Source organism: Capricornis sumatraensis, chromosome 2 (genome assembly GCF_032405125.1).
Source record: "Capricornis sumatraensis isolate serow.1 chromosome 2, serow.2, whole genome shotgun sequence".
NCBI lineage: Eukaryota > Metazoa > Chordata > Mammalia > Artiodactyla > Bovidae > Capricornis > Capricornis sumatraensis.
In genome coordinates this window covers 169,728,455-169,754,788 of record NC_091070.1, presented here as the reverse complement: position 1 = coordinate 169,754,788, position 26,334 = coordinate 169,728,455, and the positions used below count along the sequence as shown (strand labels likewise).

At 37.9% G+C, this 26,334-nt stretch overlaps 1 protein-coding gene across 1 annotated transcript in view; it reads left to right on the top strand.

The window, feature by feature from the left end:
* The window catches only part of LOC138074323 (medium-chain specific acyl-CoA dehydrogenase, mitochondrial), a 46,436-nt gene extending 22,532 nt beyond the window's left edge, over nt 1-23,904 (top strand). Inside the window, exons 7-12 of the mRNA XM_068966449.1 lie at nt 803-933; nt 3,043-3,151; nt 5,298-5,438; nt 5,997-6,092; nt 21,128-21,376; nt 22,981-23,904. Coding sequence (XP_068822550.1) covers nt 803-933; nt 3,043-3,151; nt 5,298-5,438; nt 5,997-6,092; nt 21,128-21,376; nt 22,981-23,052 — 798 coding nt within the window. The 3' untranslated portion in view covers nt 23,053-23,904. The remainder of the gene's footprint in view (nt 1-802; nt 934-3,042; nt 3,152-5,297; nt 5,439-5,996; nt 6,093-21,127; nt 21,377-22,980) is intronic.
* The last annotated feature ends 2,430 nt before the right edge of the window (nt 23,905-26,334 follow it).

Sequence of the window (26,334 nt, the reverse complement as noted above, 5' to 3'; positions counted from 1 at the left end):
TAAGCATCACCTCTGGAAGCTTTCTGGACACCCTAAAACTAAACCTAGTTTTTTAAGCCCTGTATGTATGACTATAATACGTAGATATGTCATTACAGTATAGTATTCTATAGTATTCATCTCTGCTGTTACATCTAGCTTCCCTAGTGGCTCAGAGGGTAAAGTGTTTGCCTGCAATGCAGGTAGACCTGGGTTTGATCCCTGGGTCAGGAAGATCCTCTGGAGAAGGAAATGGCAATCCACTCCAGTACCTTTGCCTGGAAAATCCCATGGATGGAGGAGCCGGTAGGCTACAGTCCATGGGGTCACAAAAAGTCGGACATGACTGAGCAACTTCACTTCACTGTTACATTGCACAAATTTTGAAGACAAGATATTTTCATCTCCTCTTTTATAATCTGGTAAATAGTAGATACTACTCAGTACATGTTTGAATGAATGAGTTCATGTGAAATTGAATTTAACTTGGTTGAAGATACCTAACATTTTAATTTTTGACATAGATTATTGGTATTCTTCATAGTGAAGGACAGGGAAACCTAGTGTGCTGCAGTTCATGGGGTCGCAAAGAGTTGGACATGACTTAGCAACTGAACAACAATAATTGGTATCCTACATCTTGTTTTAAATTACATATTAAATGTTTTGACATTTAAAGAGTTTGATTCTGTAAGAACATTTTATTTTTACATATTTTAAAATATTTAAAATTATTGACAGAAAATAAGATACCTTTCTGGTTCTAAATGTTCATAATTTAATAATTAACATTTATTTATTTCCTTTTTTCCATATCTTCAAGGCCTATTGTGTAACAGAACCTGTAGCAGGCTCTGATGTAGCTGGTATAAAAACCAAAGCAGAAAAGAAAGGAGATGAGTATATTATTAATGGTCAGAAGATGTGGATAACCAATGGAGGAAAAGCTAATTGGTATGTTGTTTAAAACATCTCCGTACATTGTTTCTTCATTACTGCATATTCAGAATCTCCCCCTCTCTCCTTTCCTTTGTTATTAAACCACCACAATTAAGATAAGTTTTATTCACAGAACTGGATAGTCCATAAAAGATTATAAATAATTGAGTAATTTTCAAAAGTTCTAACTCCTGAGCTATTTCTTCAAATTGTCTCAGAAGTTTAATTTGTAAAATAAAATAAAACAAAAACACCTGCTCTCGTTGAATCTAATTAGGAAAGCTAGAGCTCCATCTACTTGGCTCACTACACCTACTCTCCATTCTCTGCACCAGAATCTCCTTGGAGCCATTCCCCTAAGACTCTGAGGGAAAAAGGAAAGTCACTGGTATAGCACATTTCTCTAATCCTGAGCAATAAGCATTATCTTTTAGAGTGGACAGAATTTTACTTAAAAAAATCTAAAAGGCCCAAATATGTAAGTTCAAAAATAGTGACATGAATTTCAACAGAATGTCATAAAATCACTTGTATAAATATAAAATGTTGAAGGGAAACATATTTGATAGCACTATTTGTGAAAAAAAAAATATGAAAAAAGGGTCAATAGGAATCAACCGTCCGATGTATCTGCCTTTAAGAAGTGAATGTAGTTTCTTGCTGAAGTATAGTATGAAACAAACAGGAAAAAATGGCAGCAGTACTAGGAAACACTTTTTAAGACAGGCATTGACAAAGTGGAATAAATTCAAAAGCAAGTAAATGTTCTTGATTAGGTTGAGGGCGGAAAACATGTCCTGTAAAGAATGAAGGAATTAGATTTGTATTGGAAGAATTAAAAAAAATTTGAAATAATGTCTCATACAAAGAAGACTAGGTTCATACATTTGCTTCAGAAAGCCAGTTTAGAATAAATGGGTGAAAGTGAGACAAATTTAGAGTATAGTTCAGCATAAGGACAAGCATTTCGATAGTGGTTCTGTCTAATATGTAAGTTGTCATGGGAAAAATGTATTTACTCATCATTACAAGTATATACATAGAAACTTACAGAGGAAGTTCTCTCTGCTGATTGGAATAATGAACTAAAATGGACTCTTTCCTTGTCTGCAAAAATTCTGATTCAATATATATGTGTGTGCTCTTTCAGCATTATTTTTTGGCAAGAAAATCATTATTCCTGAGAGTGAGTTTACTGTCTATTTTAAATATGTCCATCACTTTATGAGTGTTCAGTATTATGGAGTGCTAGATATTGTTGGAGAAGGCGATGGCATCCCAGTCCAGTACTCTTGCCTGGAAAATCCCATGGACGGAAAAGCCTGGTAGGCTACAGTCCATGGGGTCACTACGAGTCAGACACGACTGAGCGACCTCACTTTCACTTTTCATTTTCATGCATTGGAGAAGGAAATGGCAACCCACTCCAGTGTTCTTGCCTGGAGAATCCCAGGGACGGGGGAGCCTGGTGGGCTGCCGTCCATGGGGTCACACAGAGTCGGACACGACTGAAGCGACTTAGCAGCAGCAGATATTGTTATTTTTGAGTTATCATAATATCACCAAGTAATAAAAAAGTGAAGAAATGCTTACAATGTAACAAGTGAGAGAAATCCAATAATGGGACTAGAAACTTTCACAACTGTAAGAATTCATTAAGTACAACTCATTATGTAATAAGACAAATTAGGTAAAATGTGAAACTGGAAAAGGAGTTTTTACTATTCTTTTAAACTATTAAGTAAAACTGTAGAATGAGTAATAGTTTATTAGTTTTAAGCACAGAAAATAAATTTGTTGTTTAAGGAATTTTAAAAAAATTCTCCTATTCCAGGCTATTTAGAACATGGGTTACATGGATATTTGGATGTTTTGGCTTTTCTCCTCATGTTGCATTTTAAAATCTTTCTGGGAAAAAAGTAGATGTGGATTGAAATACTAGCTCTGCCACATCATAAGATTATGACCTGGGCAAGCTTTTAAATTTTTCTGATGCTTCATTGCTTCTATAAAATGGGAGTAATAATAATTGGGATTGTTGGGAGGGTTAACTGAGATGGGAGTCATCATATGTTGTATGTTGTTATCTGCTGATACCGTTATCTTTATCATCATGTTTATTAGGTATTTTTTATTGGCTCGTTCTGATCCGGATCCTAAGGCTCCTGCTAGTAAAGCCTTTACTGGCTTTATTGTGGAAGCAGACACCCCAGGAATACAGATTGGAAGAAAGGTAAGTGTGTACTTATAGTGATCAAGGCCTCCAATATTGTTTTAACTATAAATTTAAAAATTACTAATTTCAGTTTCCTTTATTGAAAACATTTTGTTTGTATTAAGTTGCAATAAAAATAAAGCTGCATTTGATGTTATCGGGTAAAATAATCCTTCCTGAAGATTTTTAAGTTGAGAATAGTCGTTTCAAGTCATTTGAAAGAGTGGCCAAATTGTATACAATTTGTATACATATACAATTCTTTATGTTTACATTTTGTCTATATTCTCATTACTCCTGCTCTCATGCTGCTTATTAAAAACCAGATCATATATTTCTCTTAAGAAGGGTCATGGTATCTACAACTTCCTCTCAAATAATTCAGCAAATAATGCTAATAGCTAATAGTTAAACACACACACAAAACACAGAAATAAAGCAAATGTGCCATAATTGGTGAATCTAGGCAAAGGTATATAGGTATTCATTTTACTCCTTGCAGTTCTTCTGTTGGTTTGAAAATTTTTAAAACAAAACATTGAGGGGAAATAACTATCTTGGCAATTTCTTTTTTCATATATATATATCATTGAAGTATAGTTGATTTATAATGTTGGGTTAATTTCTGCTGTACAGAAGGGTGAGTCAGTTATATATATATATATATTTTTTCATATTCTTTTCCATTATGGTTCATCACAGGATATTGAATACAGTTCCCTGTGCTATATAGTAGGACCTTGTTGTTTATCCATTCTGGATATATTAGTTTACATCTGCTAATCCCCAACTCTCAGTCCTTCCCTCCCTCACCACCCACCTTGGTAACCACAAGTCTGTTCTGTGTGCCTGGGAGTCTGTTTCTGTCTTGTAGATATGTTCATTTGTCTTGTATTTTAGATTGCACCTCTGTGCTTAGTCACGTCCAACTCTTGTGACCCCCATGGACTATAGCCTGCCAGGCTTCTTTGTCCGTAAGATTTTCCAGGCAAGAATACTGGAGTGAGTTGTTATTTTCTACTCCAAGATTCCACATCTAGGGTGATATCATATTGTATTTGCCTTTCTTTTTCTAACTTACTTCACTTAGTAGGATAATCTCTAGGCCATCTAAGTTACTGCAAATGGCATTATTTCATTCTTTTTATGGCTGAGGAACATTCAGTTGTATATATATACCACATCTTCTTTATCCTTTCCTCTGTTGATGGACATTTAGGTTGGGTTCATGTCTCAGCTATTGTATATAGTGCCACTAGAAACTAGGGGTACATGTGTCTTTTCAAATTAAAGTTTTGTCTGGGTATATGCCCAGGAGTGGAATTGTTGGATCATATGGTAACCCTATTTTTGTTTTTTTGAAGAACCTCCATACTGTTTTCTGGGCTTCCCTGGTGGCTTAGATGATAAAGAATCTGCCTGCAATGCAGGAGACCCAAGTTCAATATGTGGGTCTGGAAGATCCCCTGGAGAAGGGAATGGCTACCCACTCCAGTATTCTTGCCTGGAGAATTCCATGGACAGAGGAGCCTGGCGGGCTATAGTCTAGTCCATGCGGTCGTAAAGAGTCGGACATGACTGAGTAACTTAGCACACAGCACACATCTAAAGACCTGTTCTGCCAGATTCCCTGGAGCACAGAGTGCCTCATTCCACCCTGAACTCCCTGGGGAGGTAAAGTCAGCAGCTGCAGCCCCACAGGGTTCAATCTCTGCAGAGGCAAATGGCGACTGCCCTTATTGTTCAATCACTGGCAGATGCTCTCAGCAAGTGCCATTTGTCATTGACAGGTAAGTGACAATTTGTAGTCAACAGTTTCAGAGTTTGTGAAACATTGTTTTAGATGAGAGTTTCGCAAACTTTTTTTTTTTCAAAGATATAGCATACACAAGTATTTTAGATTTTGAGGGCCAGTTGGTGTCTGTCACAAATACTCAGTTCTACCATTGGAGCAAGAAAGTAGCCACAGAGAATATGTAAATGAATAGGTGTGATTGTAGTTCTGTAAAGCTATATTTAGAAAATAGGCATTACAGACCATAGTTTGTCCACCTCCATATAAATAGGCAATTGCAGAAAATCTCAAAGTCTTTAACAGTGCTTAAAGCAAGAATTTATGCTAGCTCAAAATATGTTTCATACTACATATTGTTTTCCTTATTAGGAATTAAATATGGGCCAGCGATGTTCAGATACAAGAGGAATTGTCTTTGAAGATGTGAGAGTGCCTAAGGAAAATGTTTTAATTGGTGAGGGAGCTGGTTTCAAAATTGCAATGGGAGCATTTGATAAAACCAGACCACCAGTAAGTAAGATGGCTTAATAACCTTTATGGGAGTTTTCATTTACTGTATTGAATAGTTTTGTTTTAACATTGTTTGTTTGGTCTGTATTTCTTTTTAAATATCTGCTTTTATTAAAGATGGAGGTTTTTTTTTTTTTTTCCTAAGAATTCTTCAGTATTATTGCTGTTACAGAAATTATTTTAGTAAGAGCAAAATTACTATAGTTGTTAGATTTACAGAGAAGCATTTCACATTTAATTTAATCATTCCTGCTGATGTGTACTCATTCCTCTTGCCTCACTCATTAGGAATATTTCCCCTGAGAAGCTTTCCCCTGTTAAACAGAAAGAATGATTTATCTCTAGGCCATGATCCTGTGCCTTGCAAATGCCTTCCATTAACCTTTAATTCATATAAAATATAAATTTAAATGCTTGTCATTTCCCCCACCCTTTATTGCCTTAAGGTATAGGTCAGCTTCTCTTTGTGCAAACTTTAACTTAGATTTGAGGTAAGTAGCCATTATATGTGTGTTTTAAAGACAACGTGAACTTCTGCTTTGTAAAATGTAATGCTAGGTTGCAGCTGCTGCTGTGGGACTAGCACAGAGAGCTTTGGATGAAGCTACCAAGTATGCCCTGGACAGAAAAACTTTTGGAAAGCTGCTTATAGAGGTAATTATAATACTATACTTGTTTTGTTCAAATGTGAAACCATTCGTTTTCACTTAATATTTGAAAACTATCTTTTAAATAAAAAATAGTTTATTTCTGCTTTGGTAACAAGAAGATAATGTGAAGTGAAAGTGTCAGGGTGGGTTTTAAGAATAGATTTGCATGTGTGTGTGTGTGTGTGTGTGTATAAAAATTTATTTGGCTGCACTAGGTCTTAGTTGCAGCATGTAGGATCTAATTATCTGACCAGGGATTGAACTCCAGCCCCTTGCACTGGGAACGCGGAGTCTTAGCCACTGGACCACCAGGGAAGTCCCAAGAGTAGATCTTCTTTAGACTCTGCTACTATTAATATCTGTTGTCTGCTTTGGGATTTATGTTAATTAAGAAGAAAAAGAACACCTAATATTTAAGTGCCTGTATTATCTAATTCCACCAGTACACTCTTTTTTGTTTGTACTACAGTTTCCATTGGTGAAATCATTCAGTCATGTCTGACTCTTTGCGACCCCATGGACTGTATCCTACCAGGCTCCTCCGTCCATGGAATTTTCCAGGCAAGAGTACCGGAGTGGCTTGCCATTTCCTTCTCCAGGGGATCTTCCCGACCCAGGGATTGAACCCGGGTCTCCCGCACTGCAGGCAGACGCTTTTACCCTCTGAGCCACCGTATTTTATACAGTTTCCATTAAAGACCAGGAAGCTGCAGCTTAGAATAAATACTTTGTCCAAGAACACACAATTTAGAAATCATAGATCCAGGGTTCTACTTCATGCTCTTAATCCGTGTTACTTCTCATGTCTTCTTGTTTATCAAATAATCAAACAATTTTAGTACTATTTGTTATTGTTGTTTGTTTTTTGGCCACGCAGGATGTATTGTGGGATCTTAATTCCCCAACCAGGGATTGAACCTGGGCCCTTGGAGCAATGAAAACTCAGAGTCCTAACCACTGGCTTGTCAGGCAGTTCTCAAGAACTTTTTAATCTTACCTTTTCAAACATTTATGCTTCCCCATTGTCTGTATTCTCTTCTATAACTCCTGTAACTATTGACTGCACAGTGGACAGTCCCTATTTCTATCCCTATGTGTCAGTGGTTCTCAAACTATCTGGTAGAAGATAGGTTTTAATTTCCAGTCAACTGTGTACCATTATTTTTATAAAATAAGAATGTCACAACACTATCAAATTGTTACAAATGCTTACTCTCACTTTGTGTATCATGAACCAGTCCAGTAACAATTTGTGGTCTATAGATGAAACTTGGATTAGTATACTTCTGTATCTCAACCTCAGTTATGTAATTTATTTTTGCTATAATCCTGATAACTTTCTCAGATTTGCTTTTCAGTTTTTTTTTAACCCTACATCTAATCTCTTCAATCCATTTAATGACTTCTTTCATTTATAGAATTTATGTTTGGTTCTTTTTCATTTCTACCCTTTCTTTTATGCTGGCCTGGTTTTTCAACATAGCTTTTCTTTCTCCTTTTTTATCTCTTTAATTATATAAAACTTCAGTTATATTCACTTTCTGATTTTTTTTCTGTTATTTCAAGTTCTTAGGGTGGCTAATATTTTGGCCTAGTTCATCTGATCTCTCTGTTATGACTGTTTTTTCCTGTCTTGATTTTTGCTTATAAGCTTATCTGCAGCAGCATTCATTAGTTTCCTTCAATGCATTGTGGAAGTATTCAAGAGACCAGTTTTTTTTATCAGGTAGCCCAGAGGTTTCAGCATTGTTAGAGCTGTTTTTTTCACATGAATTTCTCCACTTGTGAAATCCTATACCACAGCTGTATACATTGACTACATGCTTAAAAGAGATTCCTTTTTTAAATCTCCCAGACAGAATCTTGGGCAAGAAATAAGCTTCTTTGTGGCCTTCTTGCCTTGATGAGCTGAGACTTTTAGTTCTTCCTTAGGAAAGAGAAGTTCTTATAGGCAGAGAATCTCAATTTCAGCCCCTCATCTTTTTCATTCTCACATGTCTCCTGTTCTGTGTTCATTAAAACTCCAACTCCTATCACATTAGACTCAAATCTCAGTCTGATTTTTTTTCCTTTCCCATGTCATTGCTTCTCAATCAGGATTAAATTTTTGGAGGCCCTTGGAGATTAGTTTCTTTCCTTTGAGTTGTTTCATTTTGCTTTTATTTTTTAAATAACTTTATTTTTGACTGTGTTAGGTCTTTGTTGCTATACTTACGAGCTTTTCTCTAGTTGCAGTGAGCAGGGTCTACTCTCTTAGTTGTGGTGAGCGGGCTTCTCATTGGAGTGACTTCTCTTGTTGCGTGGCACAGGTTCTGGAGTGCAGAGGTTTCAATAGTTGGCACGTGGACTCAGTAGTTGCAGCTCCTGGGCTCGAGAGCACAGGCCCAATATTTGTGGCACACTTGCTTAGTTGTTCCATGGCATGTGGAATCTACCTGGACCAGGGATTAAACCTATGTCTCCTGCATTAGCAGGCAGATTCTTTACCACTGAGCCATGAGGGAAGCCCCCTTGTTTTGTTTTTAAGTCAAACATTTCTTTGTGTTTATGGACAAAAAGAGTTTATATTAGCTCATTTATGTCACCAGAGCTATATGTATACAGATTAGTGAAATGTATGTTTATTATTAAGTATTAGTTTAGTTTAATCATAAACAGATAACATCATTTTCAGGTCCTTCTCACCAACTATCTGATATTCTTCTGGCTATTTTCAACTCAAAATAGAATATTTTATGTTCCTTTTCTTACAGACTCTAAAGATTCTTTTTTGTATTCTTACTATCTGCACAATGATATTTTTGCCTCTATGGGCTCTTACTGTTAAGTATAGAAAGTGTGTTTTTGCTTACTACTTTTCTAAGCTAAATAAAGGAGATATTAAGCTACTGATTTATACATAGCTTTGGTCTGTTACTTCAAAAAAAAAAGATTTTTTTTTTTTTTTAGTTTTGTTTTAAGGGACATTATTGAGTATAGTATTATAATCATAGCTCTCCTGTTCACTCCCATGTTTCTCATTGCAGTTATTACTACTTCTCTCTTCAAGAGAACACTGTGTCACTATCCTCTAGTGCTTAACTTGCTGTGGGTAAAGAAAACTGACAAAAGCAGAGGATGGTACTTTTTCTTATCAAAAAGTAAAACTAGGAACACTGATAACAAATTACAGGATGATAAAATCTCTTAATAGTAGGCCTTAACTGCCTACTCCTTTGTCTCGTCAAAATCCTCCATCCAGGTTAAAGTTGGAGTAGTTTGGGATGATATGAAAGAATCCCTTATGAGTAACCGTCATTGGAATTGATTATTATCGCTAGCAGGCAATACCTCTTTCCCCATGATTTCCATGTCTTGGTGGGAAAATGAATGAGGAGAAATACTATTTGGGACTTGAGGCTGAAATAAGTTATACTTAGAAAGAAAACTTATATCTCCTTTTTTAACCACTTTATGCTCAAAATTCTTTCAATATCTTCTCATCACACTCAGATCAAAATCCAGAGTACTTGCAGTGGTCTTCTGTCATCCACAGTGACTTTTGTTGTTGTTTTTATGTTTATTCCTCCAGGCAGATATCCACTTCCTCATTCATTTCACTAAAGAATGTACCCTTGATTCAGTTCAGTTCAGTTCAGTCGCTCGATCGTGTCTGACTCTTTGCGACCCCATGAATCGCGGCACGCCAGGCCTCCCTGTCCATCACCAACTCACACAGTTCACTCAGACTCACATCCATCGAGTCAGTGATACCATCCAGACATCTCATCCTCGGTCGTCCCCTTCTCTGCCTGCCCCCAATCCCTCCCAGCATCAGAGTCCTTTCCAATAAGTCAACTCTTCGCATGAGGTGGCCAAAGTACTGGAGTTTCAGCTTCAGCATCATTCCTTCCAAAGAACACCCAGGGCTGATCTCCTTGAGAATGGACTGGTTGGATCTCCTTGCAGTCCAAGGGACTCTCAAGAGTCTTCTCCAACACCACAGTTCAAAAGCATCAATTCTTCAGTGCTCAGCTTTCTTCACAGTCCAACTCTCACATCTACACATGACCACTGGAAAAACCATAGCCTTGACTAAATGTACGTTTGTTGGCAAAGTAATGTCTCTGCCTTTTTTTTTTTTTTCTTTTTTTTTTACTTTATTTTACTTTACAATACTGTATTGGTTTTACCATACATTGACATAAATCCACCATGGGTGTATACAAGCTCCCAATCCTGAATCCCCCTCCCACCTCCCACCCCATATCATCTCTCTGGATCATCCCCATGCACCAGCCTCAAGCATCCTGTATCCTGTATCGAACATAGACTGGCACTTCATTTCTACATAATAGTGTACATGTTTCAATGCCATTCTTCCAAATCATCCCACCCTCTTCCTCCCTCAGAGTCCAAAAGTCCGTTCTATACATCTGTGTCTCTTTTGCTGTCTCCCATCCAGGGTCATCATTACCATCTTTCTAAATTCCGTATATATGTGTCAGTATACTGTATTGGTGTTTTTCTTTCTGGCTTACTTCACTCTGTATAATCAGCTCCAGTTTCATCCATCTCATTAGAACTGATTCAAATGTATTCTTTTTAATGGCTGAGTAATACTCCATTGTGTATATGTACCACAGCTTGCTTATCCATTCATCTGCTGATGGACATCTAGGTTGTTTCCATGTTTTGGCTATTATAAACAGTGCTGCCATGAACATTGGGGTACATATGTCTCTTTCAGTCCTGGTTTGCTCGCTGTGTATGCCCAGCAGTGGGATTGCTGGGTCATAAGGCAGCTCTATTTGCAATTTTTTAAGGAATCTCCACACTGTTTTCCATAGTGGCTGTACTAGTTTGCATTCACACCAACAGTGTAAGAGGATTCCCTTTTCTCCACATCCTCTCCAGCATTTATTGCTTGCAGACTTTTGGATTGCAGACATTCTGACTGGTGTGAAACGGTACCTCATTGTGGTCTTGATTTGCATTTCTCTAATAATGAGTGATGTTGAGCATCTTTTCATGTGTTTGTTAGCCATCCGTATGTCTTCTTTGGAGAAATGCCTATTTAGTTCTTTGGCCCATTTTTTGATTGGGTCGATTATTTTTCTGGAGTTGAGCTGCATAAGTTGCTTGTATATTTTTGAGATTAGTTGTTTGTCAGTTGCTTCATTTCTATTGTTTTCTCCCATTCAGAAGGCTGTCTTTTCACCTTACTTATAAGTTTCCTTTGTTGTGCAGAAGCTTTTAACTTTAATTAGATCCCATTTGTTTATTTTTGCTTTTATTTCCAGAATTCTGGGAGGTGGATCATAGAGGATCCTGCTGTGATGTATGTCGGAGAGTGTTTTGCCTATGTTCTCTTCTAGGAGTTTTATAGTTTCTGGTCTTACATTTAGATCTTTAGTCCATTTTGAGTTTATTTTTGTGTTGGTGTTAGAAAGTGATCTAGTTTCATTCTTTTACAAGTGGTTGACCAGTTTTCCCAGCACCACTTGTTAAAGAGATTGTCTTTACTCCATTGTATATACTTGCCTCCTTTGTCAAAGATAAGGTGTCCATATGTGTGTGGATTTATCTCTGGGCTTTCTATTTTGTTCCATTGATCTATATTTCTGTCTTTGTGCCAGTACCATACTGTACCATACTGTCTTAATGACTGTGGCTTTGTAGTAGAGCCTGAAGTCAGGCAAGTTGATTCCTCCAGTTCCATTCTTCTTTCTCAAGATTGCTTTGGCTATTCGAGGTTTTATCTATTTACATACAAGTCTGGAAATTATTTGTTCTAGTTCTGTGAAAAATATTGCTGGTAGCTTGATAGCGATTGCATTGAATCTGTAGATTGCTTTGGGTAGTATACTCATTTTCACTATATTGATTCTTCCAATCCATGAACATGGTATATTTCTCCATCTGTTAGTGTCCTCTTTGATTTCTTTCATCAGTGTTTTATAGTTTTCAATATATGTATAGGTCTTTAGTTTCTTTAGGTAGATATATTCCTAAGTATTTTATTCTTTTCGTTGCAATGGTGAATGGAATTGTTTCCTTAATTTCTTTTTCTACCTTCTCATTATTAGTGTATAGGAATGCAAGGGATTTCTGAGTGTTGATTTTATATCCTGCAACTTTACTTTATTCATTGATTAGCTCTAGTAATTTTCTGGTGGAGTCTTTAGGGTTTTCTATGTAGAGGATCATGTCATCTACAAACAGTGAGAGTTTTACTTCTTCTTTTCCAATTTGGATTCCGTTTATTTCTTTTTCTGCTCTGATTGCTGTGGCCAAAACTTCCAGAACTATGTTGAATAGTAGCAGTGAAAGTGGGCACCCTTGTCTTGTTCCTGACTTTAGGGGAAATGCTTTCAATTTTTCACCGTTGAGGATAATGTTTGCTGTGGGTTTGTCATATATAGCTTTTATTATGTTGATGTATGTTCCTTCTATTCCTGCTTTCTGGAGAGTTTTTATCATAAATGGATGTTGAATTTTGTCAAAGGCCTTCTCTGCATCTATTGAGATAATCATATGGCTTTTATTTTTCAGTTTGTTAATGTGGTGAATTACGTTGATTGATTTGCGGATATTGAAGAATCCTTGCATCCCTAGGATAAAGCCCACTTGGTCATGGTGTATGATCTTTTCAATGTGTTGTTGGATTCTGATTGCTAGAATGTTGTTGAGGATTTTTGCATCTGTGTTCATCAGTGATATTGGCCTGTAGTTTTCTTTTTTTGTGGCTTGTCAGGTTTTGGTATTAGGGTGATGGTGGCCTCATAGAATGAGTTTGGAAGTTTACCTTCCTCTGCAATTTTCTGGAAGAGTTTCAGTAGGATAGGTGTTAGCTCTTCTCAAAATTTTTGGTAGAATTCAGCTGTGAAGCCGTCTGGACCTGGGCTTTTGTTTGCTGGAAGATTTCTGATTACAGTTTCAATTTCCGTGCTTGTGATGGGTCTGTTAAGATTTTCTATTTCTTCCTGGTTCAGTTTTGGAAAGTTGTACTTTTCTAAGAATTTGTCCATTTCTTCCACGTTGTCCATTTTATTGGCATATAATTGCTGATAGTAGTCTCTTATGATCCTTTGTATTTCTGTGTTATCTGTTGTGATCTCTCCATTTTCATTTCTAATTTTATTGATATGATTTTTCTCTCTTTGCTTCTTGATGAGTCTGGCTAATGGTTTGTCAATTTTATTTATCCTTTCAAAGAACCAGGTTTTTGTTTTGTTGATTTTTGCTATGGTCTCTTGTTTGTTTTGCGTTTATTTCTGCCCTAATTTTTAAGATTTCTTTCCTTCTACTAACTCTGGGGTTCTCCATTTCTTCCTTTTCTAGTTGCTTTAGGTGTAGAGTTAGGTTATTTATTTGACTTTTTTCTTGTTTCTTGAGGTATGCTTGTATTGCTATGAACTTTCCTCTTAGCACTGCTTTTATAGTTTCCCACTGGTTTTGGGTTGTTGTGTTCTCATTTTCATTCGTTTCCATGCATAATTTGATTTCTTTTTTGATTTCTTCTGTGTTTTGTTGGTTATTCAGAAGCGTGTTATTCAGCCTCCATATGTTTGGATTTTTAATAGTTTTCGTTCTGTAATTGAGATCTAATCCTAGTGCATTATGGTCAGAAAACATGCTTGGAATGATTTCGATTTTTTTGAATTTATCAAGGTTAGATTTATGGCCCAGGATGTGATCTATCCTGGAAAAGGTTCCCTGAGCACTTGAGAAAAAGGTGAAATTCATTGTTTTGGGGTGAAATGTCCTATAGATATCAATTAGGTCTAACTGGCCTATCGTGTCATTTAAAGTTTGCGTTTCTTTGTTAATTTTCTGTTTAGTTGATCTGTCCATAGGTGTGAGTGGGGTATTAAAGTCTCCCACTGTTATTGATTTCCCCTTTCATACTTGTTAGCATTTGTCTTACATATTGTGGTGCTCCTATGTTGGGTGCATATATATTTATAATTGTTATATCTTCTTCTTGGATTGATCCTTTGATCATTATGTAGTGTCCTTCTTTGTCTCTTTTCACAGCCTTTGTTTTAAAGTCTATTTTTTCGGAGATGAGTATTGCCACTCTTGCTTTCTTTTGGTCTCTATTTGCGTGGAATATCTTTTTCCAGCCCTTCACTTTCAGTCTGTATGTGTCCGTTGTTTTGAGGTGGGTCTCTTGTAGGCAGCATATATAGGGATCTTGTTTTTGTATCCATTCAGCCAGTCTTTTCCTTTTGGTTGGGGCATTCAACCCATTTATGTTTAAGGTAATTATTGATAAGTGTGATCCATTTACTTTATTGTTTTGGGTTCGAGTTTATATGCCCTTTTTGTGTTTCCTGTCTAGAGAATATCTTTTAGTATTTGTTGGAGAGCTGGTTTGGTGGTGCTGAATTCTTTCAGCTTTTGCTTGTCTGTAAAGCTTTTGATTTCTCCTTCATATTTGAATGAGATCCTTGCTAGGTACAGTAATCTGGGCTGTAGGTTATTTTCTTTCATCACTTTAAGTATGTCTTGCCATTCCCTCCTGGCCTGAAGAGTTTCTATTGAAAGATCTGCAGTTATCCTTATGGGAATCCCCTTGTGTGTTATTTGTTGTTTTTCCCTTGCTGCTTTTAATATTTATTCTTTGTGTTTGATCTTTGTTAATTTGATTAATATGTGTCTTGGGGTGTTTCACCTTGGGTTTATCCTGTTTGGAACTCTCTGTGTTTCTTGGACTTGGGTGATTATTTCCTTCCTCATTTTAGAGAAGTTTTCAACTATTATCTCCTCAAGAATTTTCTCGTGGTCTTTCTTTTTGTCTTCTTCTTCTGGGACTCCTATGATTCGAATGTTGGAGCGTTTCATATTGTCCTGTAGGCCTCTGAGGTTGTCCTTATTTCTTTTAATTCATTTTTCCTTTTTCCTCTCTGATTCATTTATTTCTACCATTCTGTCTTCTATTTCACTAATCCTATCTTCTGCCTCCGTTATTCTACTATTTGTTGCCTCCAGAGTGTTTCTGATCTCATTTATTGCATTATTCATTATATATTGACTCTTTTTTATTTCTTCTAGGTCCTTGTTAAACCTTTCTTGCATCTTCTCAATCCTTGTCTCCAGGCTATTTATCTGTGATTCCATTTTGATTTCAAGGTTTTGGATCAGTTTCACTATCAATATTCGGAATTCTTTCTCAGGTAGATTCCCTATCTCCTCCTCTTTGGTTTGGTTTGGTAGGCATTTCTCCTGTTCCTTTACCAGCTGGGTATTCTTGTCTCTTCATGTTGGTTATATTGCTGCGTTTGTGGTGGCCTTTCTATATTCTGGGAATTTGTGGAGTTCTCTTTATTATGGAGTTTCCTCGCTGTGGGTGGGGTTGTATCAGTGGCTTGTCAAGGTTTCTTGGTTAGGGAGGCTTGTGTTGGAGTTCTGGTGGGTGGAGCTGGATTTCTTCTCTCTGGAGTGCTATGAATTGTCCAGTAATGGGTTGTGAGACGTCAATGGTTTTGGAGTAGTTTTGAGCTGCCCGTATATTGAAGCTCAGGGGTGTGTTCCTGTGTTGCTGGAGAATTTGCGTGGTATGTCTTGCTCTGGAACTTGTTGGCCCTTGGGTGGTGCTTGGTTTCAGTTTAGGTATGGAGGCGTTTGATGAGCTCCTATTGCTTAATGTTCCCTGGATTCAGGATTTCTCTGATGTTCTTAGGATTTGGACTTAAGCCTCCTGTTTCTGGTTTTCAGTTTTATTTTTACCCTAGCCTCAGGACTTCTCCATCTATACAGCATGATGATAAAGCATCTAGGTTAAAGATGAAAGGTTTCTCCACATTGAGGTTTACCCATAGAGGTTCACTGAGTTACACGGAGAAGAGAAGAGGGAGGGGGTAGTTAGAGGTGACTGGAATGAGATGAGGTGGGATCAAAAGAGGAGAGAGCAAGCTAGCCAGTAATCACGTCCTTATGTACACTCCACAGTCTGGACCGCTCAGAGGTGTTCACGGAGTTATACAGGGAAGAGGAGAGGGAGGAAGTAGACAGAGGTGGCCAGGAAGATAAAAGAGGGAAATGAAAGGGAGAGAGAGAGATCCGGCCAGTAACCAGTTCCCTGAGTGTTCTCCACCGACTGGAACACACAGAGATTCACAGGGTTGGGTAGAGAAGAGAAGGGGGAGGGAGGAGACAGAGGCCACCTGGTGGAGAAAAAGGAGAGTCCAAAGGAGGGGAGAGTGGTCAAGCCAGTAATCTCGCTATCAGGTAAAATTGGGTACTGAAGATTGGGTTTTTGCATGTACAAAATTGACAACAAATACCAAAAAGCAAAGATTAAAAATCTGGAGTAGAGATTGAATTTTCAAAAATACAATATTAAAGAAAAGAAGAAGAGGAGGAAAAAAAGAAAAAACAAACAAAACAAATAAGAAAAAACAAAAAAACAAAGCTACAAGAATTATTAAAAATACTAGAGCAATAGAGTACTTAAAATTTTAAGAAAGTTAAAAAAAAGGAAAAACAAAAAAAGAAGAAAAAACAATCATGCAACCCCATCAACTCAAAAGAAAAAAAAAAAAGATTGTAAAAGTAGTAAAGGTGTATCTGGCCCTTTCTCTGGTGTTATGGGTTGTGTGGAGTCACTTCCAAGGCAGTTCCCTCTGTTTAACTTCCTCTGTTTGCTGGGCTCTTCAGATTCTGATTTCCATCTTGACACAGGGAGGGAGGTGGTGGACACACTAGGTTCACTATTCAGTCGCGCTGTGGGGAGGAAGGGATGCTGCAAACAAATATTACTGGCATGTGCTTGCAGTGTCTCATCCACTCTGGGCTTGCCCCTGCTCGTGGTGCACACTGCTCAGGCTCTACGTAGCTCCACTGGGGAACCGTCTGAGGCCGGCCCTAGGCTTCATGCACCTCCCCGGTCTAAGCTGCTGAGGCTCGGCGCTCAGGAAGCCCTCAGAGGCGCAGATTTGGTTGGGCCTGCGTTTGGTGCCCTTCCCAGGTCCGAGTAGCTCAGGAGTTTGGCAAGCGCAATCGCTGTGACTATGGCCTTTTCCTGTTGCTCAGTTTTCTGGGTGTACTGCTGGCATTCCTTCTCAGGTGGATGATGACTGTCCAGAACCCCCAGAAGTCTTAGTTAACAAAGAAGCCTGCTTGCATTTTGGTAGGTAATGTCTCTCTTGGGTTTCGATTTCCCCCTTCCAGCCCTTAAGGCTCTGGCTGCCTGTCACTGGAGGGGGATGGTCTGCAGCTGCTATTTCCGATCTGTCCTTTGTTCTGTGTGTGGTCCTGGCAGTGTCTTATGTTTGAGTGTTTCACGTGGTAGCTATCCCACAGTCTGGTTTGCTAGTCCAAGTTAGTTCGCTCTGTCCACAGGTGGGGTGTTCTGGCCCGATTGTAAAAAAAGCACTGCAGCCCACGCCTCCCGTGGCCTGATTCTTAAAAAGCACTGCCGGCTGCGATCCCGCTCCTCCCTGCCCAGCCCCCACTTGCTAGTGGCGGATGCAGGAGTCTGCACTGCTTTTCCACTGGGGGAGTTACTGTTGGGCTCGTAATCTCTTGGTTTTAATTATTTATTTATTTTTCCTTCCTGTTATGTTGCCCTCTGTGCTTCCAAAGCTCGCCACAGACTCAGCTGCGAAAATGTTTCCTGCTGTTTGGAAACCTCTCTTTTTAAGAGTCTCTTCCCGGGACGGGACTCCCTTCCCAGGATGGAGCTCCCTCCCTACCTCCTTTGTCTCTTTTTTCGTCTTAATATATTTTTTCCTACCTGTTTTTGAAGACAATGATCTGCTTTGCTGGGTGCCTGATGTCCTCTGCCAGCATTCAGAAGTTGTTTCGTGAAATTTACTCAGCGTTGAAATGTTCTTTTGATGAATTTTTGAGGGAGAAAGTGGTCTCCCCATCTTATTCCTCCACCATCTTAGGACCGCCCCCCTGTCTCTGCTTTTGAATATGCTATCTAGGTTGGTCATAACTTTTCTTTCAAAGAGTAAGCGTCTTTTAATTTCACGGCTGCAGTCACCATCTTGCAGTGATTTTGTAGCCCAAAGAAGTAACGTCTGTTTCCACTGTTTCCCCATCTATTTCCCATGAAATGATGGGACCAGGTGCCATGATCTTCGTTTTCTGAATGTTGAGCTTTAAGCCAACTTTTTCACTCTCCTCTTTCACTTTCATCAAGAGGCTTTTTACATAATGGTGGTGTCATCTGCATATCTGAGGTTATTGATATTTCTCCCAGCAATCTTGATTCCAGCTTGTGCTTCTTCCAGCCCATCGTTTCTCATGATGTATTCTGCATATAAGTTAAATAAGCAGGGTGACAATATACAGCCTTGATGTATTCCTTTTCCTATTTGGAACCAGTGTGTTGTTCCATGTCCAGTTCTAACTATTGCTTCCTGACCTGCATACAGGTTTCTCAAGAGGCAGGGCAGGTTGTCTGGTTGATTATCTTGTGTAAAGTAACACCTGAAACATTTGATATAATGATGACTGTGACTGATGTATGTGTGCTTAGTCGTGTCTGACTCTTTGTGATGCCATGGATGGTAGCCTGCCAGGCTCTTCTGTCCATGGGATTTTCTAGGCAAGAATACTGGAGTGGGTTGCCATTTCCTACTCCAGGGGATCTTCCCAACCCAGAGATCAAACCTGTATCTCTTGTGTCTGCCGCATTGGCAGGCTGATTCTTTACCACTTAGTGCCACCTGGGAAGATCTCCCTTTTTTTCTTCATAGCTCTTAGCACTGCCCAACATTATATCATGGATGCGTTTGTCTGCTATCTTTCTTACTGCCTCACTAGAATGTAAGCTCCGCACAAGTAGTAAATTTCTGTTTTGGAAACCTTTATATTTCTAGCACTTATGATATGTTTTGCACTGTGAACTTCTCAACAAATAGTAGTGCATGCATTAATTCATTCAATCCTTGAGGAAGGCCTGAATTGCCATAAACTTCCATCTTAGAACTGCCTTTGTTATGTCCCATAGATTTTGGAACATTATGTTTCTGTTTTCATTTGTCTCCAGGTATTTTTTTAAATTTCCTCTTTGATTTCTTAAGAGATCCATTGTTTTTCTTTTATAAATAGCATGTTGTTTACATTCCACATTTTTCATGTGTTTTGCAGGATTGTTTCTGTTTTTGATGTATAGTTTCTACCGCTGTGGTCAGAAAAGACATTTGACATGATTTCAACCTTATTACCTTTATTAAGACTTTTTTTTGTGGTCTGACATGTTATCTATCATGTAGAATGTTTCATTAACTCTTTAAATAGAATGTGTACTCTGCTCTTTTGGGGTCATGAATATATTTTTCCAAAGCTGTAAGCATACTTCATATTTGAAACTTTCACATATCAAGGTATGGTGGACATAGTTCCATTCTATAACATATCTTGGCCATATAACTCACAGGTAACTTATTGTCTCCTATTGAAAATATTTACATAAGTCTCCTATTTGATCAGGCTTCCCTGGTGGCTCAGATGGTAAAGAAACTGCCTGCAATGCAAGAGACCTATGTTTGATTCCTTGGTTGGCGACATTCTCTGGAGAAGGACATGGCATCCCACTCCAGTATTCTTGCCTGGAGAATGCCATGGACCGACGAGCCTGGTGGGCTACAGTGCATGTGGTCACAAAGAGTCAGAAACAACTGAGTGACTAACACTTTCCCTGTTTGATTATGAACCTCTAGAGGATAAAAAACATATTTTATTTGTCCTTATCATTTTCCCATCAGCACCTGATAACAGTGCCACATTATTTTTCACTGTCTATGGCAATTTTCTTTTAAAAATCCCAGGAGCTCTCAGAAGTATCCATATAATTTTTGTGGTATTTTTTTTTAATCAAAAATGTATAACCTCATTCCAATCCTGAGAAAACATCATGCAAACCCAATCTATGGGACATTCTACAAAATATAACCAATTAGTATTCTTCACAAGTGCACAATGGTCATGAAAGAGAAGGAAACACAGGAATCTTAACAGCTTTGGAAAGACTAGGAATAAATAACAATTAAATTCAGTTGGAATCCTGGATGCAATCTTACAACAGAGAATGGACATTGGTGGAAAACTTGGCCAAATTTCAATAAAGTTTATAGTTTCAGTTCAGTTCAGTTCAGTCGCTCAGTCATGTCTGACTCTTTGGGACCCCATGAATCGCAGCACTCCAGGCCTCCCTATCCATCACCAACTCCCGGAGTTCACTCAGACTTGCGTCCATCGAGTCCGTGATGCCATCCAGCCATCTTATCCATCCCCTGTTGTCCCCTTCTTCTCCTGCCCCCAATCCCTCCCAGCATCAGAATCTTTTCCAATGAGTCAACTCTTCACATCAGGTGGCCAAAGTACTGGAGTTTCAGCTTTAGCATCATTCCTTCCAAAGAAATCCCAGGGCTGATCTCCTTCAGAATGGACTGGTTGGATCTCCTTGCTGTCCAAGGGACTCTCGAGAGTCTTCGCCTGCACCACAGTTCAAAAGCATCAATTCTTCGGCGCTCAGCTTTCTTCACAGTCCAACTCTCACACCCATACATGACTACTGGAAAAACCATAGCCTTAACTAGGCAGACCTTAGTTGGCAAAGTAATGTCTCTGCTTTTGAACATGCAATCTAGGTTGGTCATAACTTTTCTTCCAAGGAGTAAGCGTCTTTTAATTTCATGGCTGCAGTCACCATCTGCAGTGATTTTGGAGCCCCCAAAAATAAAGTCTGACACTGTTTCCACTGTTTGTCCATCTATTTGCCGTGAAGTGATGGGACCAGATGCCATGATCTTCATTTTCTGAATGTTGAGCTTTAAGCCAAATTTTTCACTCTCCTCTTTCACTTTCATCAAAAGGCTTTTTAGTTCCTCTTCACTTTCTGCCATAAGGGTATATAGTTTAGCTGATAATATTTTACCAATGTTAATTATACTACAGTTTTGTAATATGTTACCACTGGAGGAAGCAGAGTGTAACTTTGTAAGTCTAAAATTAGTTTTTAAAGTTAAAAAAAGTTTCAGGGGAAATAATTTTAAATTATTCAATAAATACCTTAAACTTTTTTCTGTTTAATTCTAGCACCAAGGAATATCATTTTTGCTGGCTGAAATGGCAATAAAAGTTGAACTAGCTAGATTGAGTTACCAGAGAGCAGCTTGGGAAGTTGATTCTGGTCACCGAAATACCTATTATGCCTCTATTGCAAAGGCATATGCTGGAGATATCGCAAATCAGTTAGCTTCTGATGCTGTTCAGATTTTTGGAGGCAATGGATTTAATACCGAATATCCTGTAGAAAAATTAATGAGGGATGCCAAGATCTATCAGGTAATGTTAAAAATGATTATGGTTGATTTTTAAGAAACATAATATTAATAAATCAGATCTCTGATTATTTAAAGATTTTATGTCACAGGTAATAATAAATCATCATAATAAGTGTGGCTGTGAGCCTAAATTTTTAGAACTAATTAACACAAAGAAGAATGTTACTTTGAAGTAAATGCCTTGAGTGAGCAAGATTACTTAACAAAGCAAATTACTTTTGCAAAGTAATTACAAAGTAATTACTTAACAAAGCAAATAGGGTAGACATGTAGATTTATCTGAATAACGCTTCTTTGATTCTTAACATCCTAGCTAATTGTAACCCACTCTTTGCTCTCCTAAAAGTTTACATATCATGTAAACTAATTAAATTATTTTATTTTGAATCTTACCTGACAACTCTTGAGGTCATATTTGGGAGGTAAAAAAACATGAAGAGAATGTGATATGACTCTGTCTTCTAAATTAAATTGATGGTTAAGAAAACTTAGAGATAGTAGTGAAGAGATAGTAGTGATTTAGTAAATAAGATATAAATGCTCATGCCACATGTATCTTAAGTATTTATAAGCCATGCTTCTCAATATCTCCTCCATTACTTCCCTCAAGCCCCAGGAAATTATTTGACAAATCTAGTCATTTAAAATCCAGAGGTAGAATCATAGAATGTTAAAGAAAGAAATTTAGACAACAGCCCCTCAGTTCGGAGAAGGTGATGGCACCCCACTCCAGTACTCTTGCCTGGAAAATCCCATGGACAGAGGAGCCTGGTAGGCTGTGGTCGGTCCACAGGGTCCCGAAGAGTTGGACACGACTGAGCAACTTCCCTGTCACTTTTCACTTTCATGCATTGGAGAAGGAAATGGCAACCCACTCCACTGTTCTTGCCTGGAGAATCCCAGGGATGAGGGAGCCTGGTGGGCTGCTGTCTATGGGGTCACACAGAGTCGGACATGACTGACGTGACTTAGCAGCAGCAGCAGCCCCTCAATTTAGATTTGAAAAAACTGAGGACCATAATTTGTGCCTTATCTAAAGTTCCAAGTTTATTTGATAATGCTTTCCCTTCCCTGGAGCCTATAATTATTACCTTTTTACTTTTCTCTGGCATCTGAACAAATAGCTAGAAGTTTAAACTGGAAGTGAGGGCTGTCTTCTAGGAATACTTAACTGAACAAAACAAATCCTTCCAGGATCTTTTTTCATTAGCAACTCAGTTCCTTAGGAACAAAAAGTAAAAATCAGGTTTGAGAGTAAGACTAGAAAATGACTGAAGGTGACTACTAGCTAAAACAGCTCAAAAAAGTTGATTAAATATTTCAGCAACATTAAACATTAGATTTCCCAAATACTTTTTGAAAGTCAATATCCTTTTAAGACTGTCCTCCAAAATTTTGGTAGAGTTCTTATAATAATTTTAACTAATCTTTAGAGAATTATGTATTTTCATGGTTTTCAGAAAATCAGGTTTCAGAATCACTGTAGATTATAGACCATATGTGTGGTTTGATTCAGTTTAGTATTGGAATGGAGTTTAGAGTACTGTCTAAAATTCTGAGGACTTACATATGAACTATATTTAACCTACTTTCTTTTTCTTCCAGATTTATGAAGGTACAGCACAAATTCAAAGGCTTATTATAGCCCGTGAACACATTGGCAGGTATAAAAAGTAACCAGATCACCGTGTTAATAATTCTTGAGTAATTAGAATATGATCTAGATTTAAACTCCAGGAAAGAGGAAGGGCTTTAAGGTTGTTTTTCCAGTGAAAGTTTTAACATAGATTCTCTTGTACTAAATCTGTATAACTGATTCTAATAGTATTCAGTTGGCCAAAAAGTTTGTTTGGGTTTTTCTGTAATGTTATGAAAAAACCTGAATGAACTTTTGGGCCAACCCAAGTTTTCTACTTTTGTTTAACTTTATGACTTGCCTTTTCCATAATGCATTTGATTTTATTAAAGTTATGTGTTTTCCTTTAGTTTCATTGTACCTGAATTACATTAACCTAGAAAAATACATTTAGTTTGTTGTTTGAACCTCTGAAAATTAGAGCAACAGAAATTTCTTGGAATTTCAGTGGTTTTCCAAAGACAGAAAAGAAGGTTTATAAAGTATTCAGAATGTTCCAAAATTCACATTGAAAAAATATTCTAAGATTTAAATAACTTGTCAGTGACTTTGTAGACTTAATGGTCTTATATTAGAGGAGTTAATTTTACTGCAATTTGGAAAGGATTTGGTTTCTCTTTTGTACAGTAATAGTAAAAAATTTGATGTTCATATTCTCCCTTTAAACAGTGACCAGAAGTTACATAGAAGTTTTAAATTTTGAACCCACATAATTCTGAGCCCACATTTCACTTGCCTTATTTTTAAAACATCAATACAGTTTCCCTTAAATTATTTTTATATGACTCTGTTGGTCTATGGTTAACCTTTGGTGTGTTGTGTACAACCTGATTTCATGCACATACATTCTAAAAATAAACTTAAATTTGTTCTGTGTTATGTATCTGTTCAATTTGTGTATGTTTGTATTCTTTTCAAAAGTCTTATTATTTCATGTAATAGTGTATACTTGACTTATTTACTATGATGGGAAAAAAATTCATGTTTTGATTTTGAACTGCATAAAGTTAGCTATTCATATTTTCATTAGATTGCATTATTAGATATCACAGAAAATATCAAGATGGAATAATGAAAGGACCAAATGTGAATTTACTATTTGTTTGTAATTCTAAATGTTGAATACCGCTAAAATATGTTATACCAGATGATATTTCTTATGTCACTTATTTTCCAGTTCTGATACCACCTGGGCATCCACAGTTCAATCTTATTCTGACAATAATGTAGAATAGATATCATCAGACTCCACAGGTTTAAGAACTCTGGCCCACTCTGCCTGAAGTGGTAGCTCACTTTCAACACCACTTATAAATCCTGGATCCCCAGGCTACCCACACTTCTGTCCACTTTGATTACAAATTTGGGTATTCCATGTCCCTGCCCTCAGGTTTGATAATTTGCAAGAATGACTCACAGAACTCAGATGAAACACACTTACTGGTTTATTACAAAGGAGCAAATGCAAAGAGCAAGGTATAAGGAGAGACACCAGGGTTTCATAACTTCTCCCAATGCACCACCCCTCCAGTACTTCAGTGTGTTCCTTGGAAGCATAGTTCAGTGTGTAATCTGGAAACTCCTGAATCTCATCATTCAAGTTTTTATGGAGAATCTTCAGCTTTCCTCTCCTCCCCAGATGTCAGGTGGGGCTGAAATTCCCACCTGCATTAGTCAGCTAACGTCACTGTAACAAAATGTCACAGACTGGGTGGCTTAAACAACAGAAAATTTTTTTCTCACAGTTCTGGAGGCTAGAAGTCTAAGACCAAGGTACCATCTCGGTTGGTTTCTGGTGAGGCCTCTCATCCTGTTTTGTGTAATACGCTGCTACCTTCTCATTGTGTTCTCACTGGCCTCATGTCTGTGCACAACTGTAGGGAGACAGCAGGCACTGGTGTCTCTTCTTCTTAAAGAACACCAACTTTATTAGATTAAAACCATACCTTTATGACCTCATTTAACTTTCATTACTTCTCTGAAGTCCAAAGCTTCAAATATGCTCACATGAGAACGGTTAAGGGCTTCAGCATATGTTGGATGGCAGGGGGGAGGTGTGCTGTGGGCACCATTCTAGACCACAACAGTACCCTCTAATTACTTGGTCTTTTTGGTGATCAGCCCCATCCTGAGCCTCTTTAGGGGTCCCAAACTGTCACCTCATTAGCGTAACTCTACTTTGATCTTTTGAAAGAAGCTCATTAGGAATAATATAACATACTTCTATTGCTCAGGAAATTCCAAGGAATTGATGAACTTAGAGCAGGCATGACCAAATATTGGGGAAAAAAAACAGAAAGGGAATCAGGACCTTATGGTCCTTACCCACCACCACCCCCACTTCCCCATGTCCTCCACCTGCCTGTTGTCTGTGGGAAGCTTTAGCCGAAGAAAAAGTTTATTAATCAGAGAAGTGAGAAGATGCAGAAGCAAAGAAAAGCAGTCAAACAGGACAAAACAGTAACTGTTTAATCAGTGAGCAAAGTCAAGAACCTTTAGTTCCTCCTCCAAAGCTATAGAAAGTATTCTGAGCCATATCCTGTGAGCTGTATTATAGAGTCTGAAAGCCCCACCAGGTGAAAGAAGTTAACTACAAAATGACCAGACTGTAGCCATGACTTAAGCTGCCACAATTCTGAGAATTTGTCTCAAGGAAATAGAAATAAACTGACCCTGGAACGGAAGATTAACTGTATTTAAAGCAATCAAGATGACACTGGTCAGACCACCGCATGACCAATTTCAAGATGACTGTCAGAGCTAACTGCTGTTTCTGCATGTGGCCCTCTCTGTCTAGAAAATCTCTTTCTCCCTGATTGTCAGGTTGTGGTGAGTCAGGCTTTATATGTGTCTCCCTCCTCCTTGCCCCCAACCCCAGCCATTTCCAGCATCCAAAATAAAGCCAACGTTCCACAAAACTTGCTTCTTTTTTTCTTGTTGTTTTTAGGTGATTAAAAAAAAAAAAACTTTTTAATTTTGTATTGGGGTATAGTTGATTAACAATGTTGTGATAGTTTCAGGTGAACAGTGAAGGAACTTAGCCATATATATACATGTATCCATTCTCCCCCAAACTCCTCTCCCATCCAGGCTGCCACATAACATAGAGCAGAGTTCCATGTGCTATACCAGAGGTCTTTATTTGTTATCCACTTTAAATACAGCATTGTGTGCATGTCCATCCCTAACTCCCTAACGGTCCCTTCCTCCTGGCACCTGTAAGTTCATTCTTGAAGTCTGAGTCTGTTTTACAAGTAAGTTCATCTGTATCATTTCTTTTAGATTCTGCATAGAAGGATGTCATACACTATATTTTTCCTTCT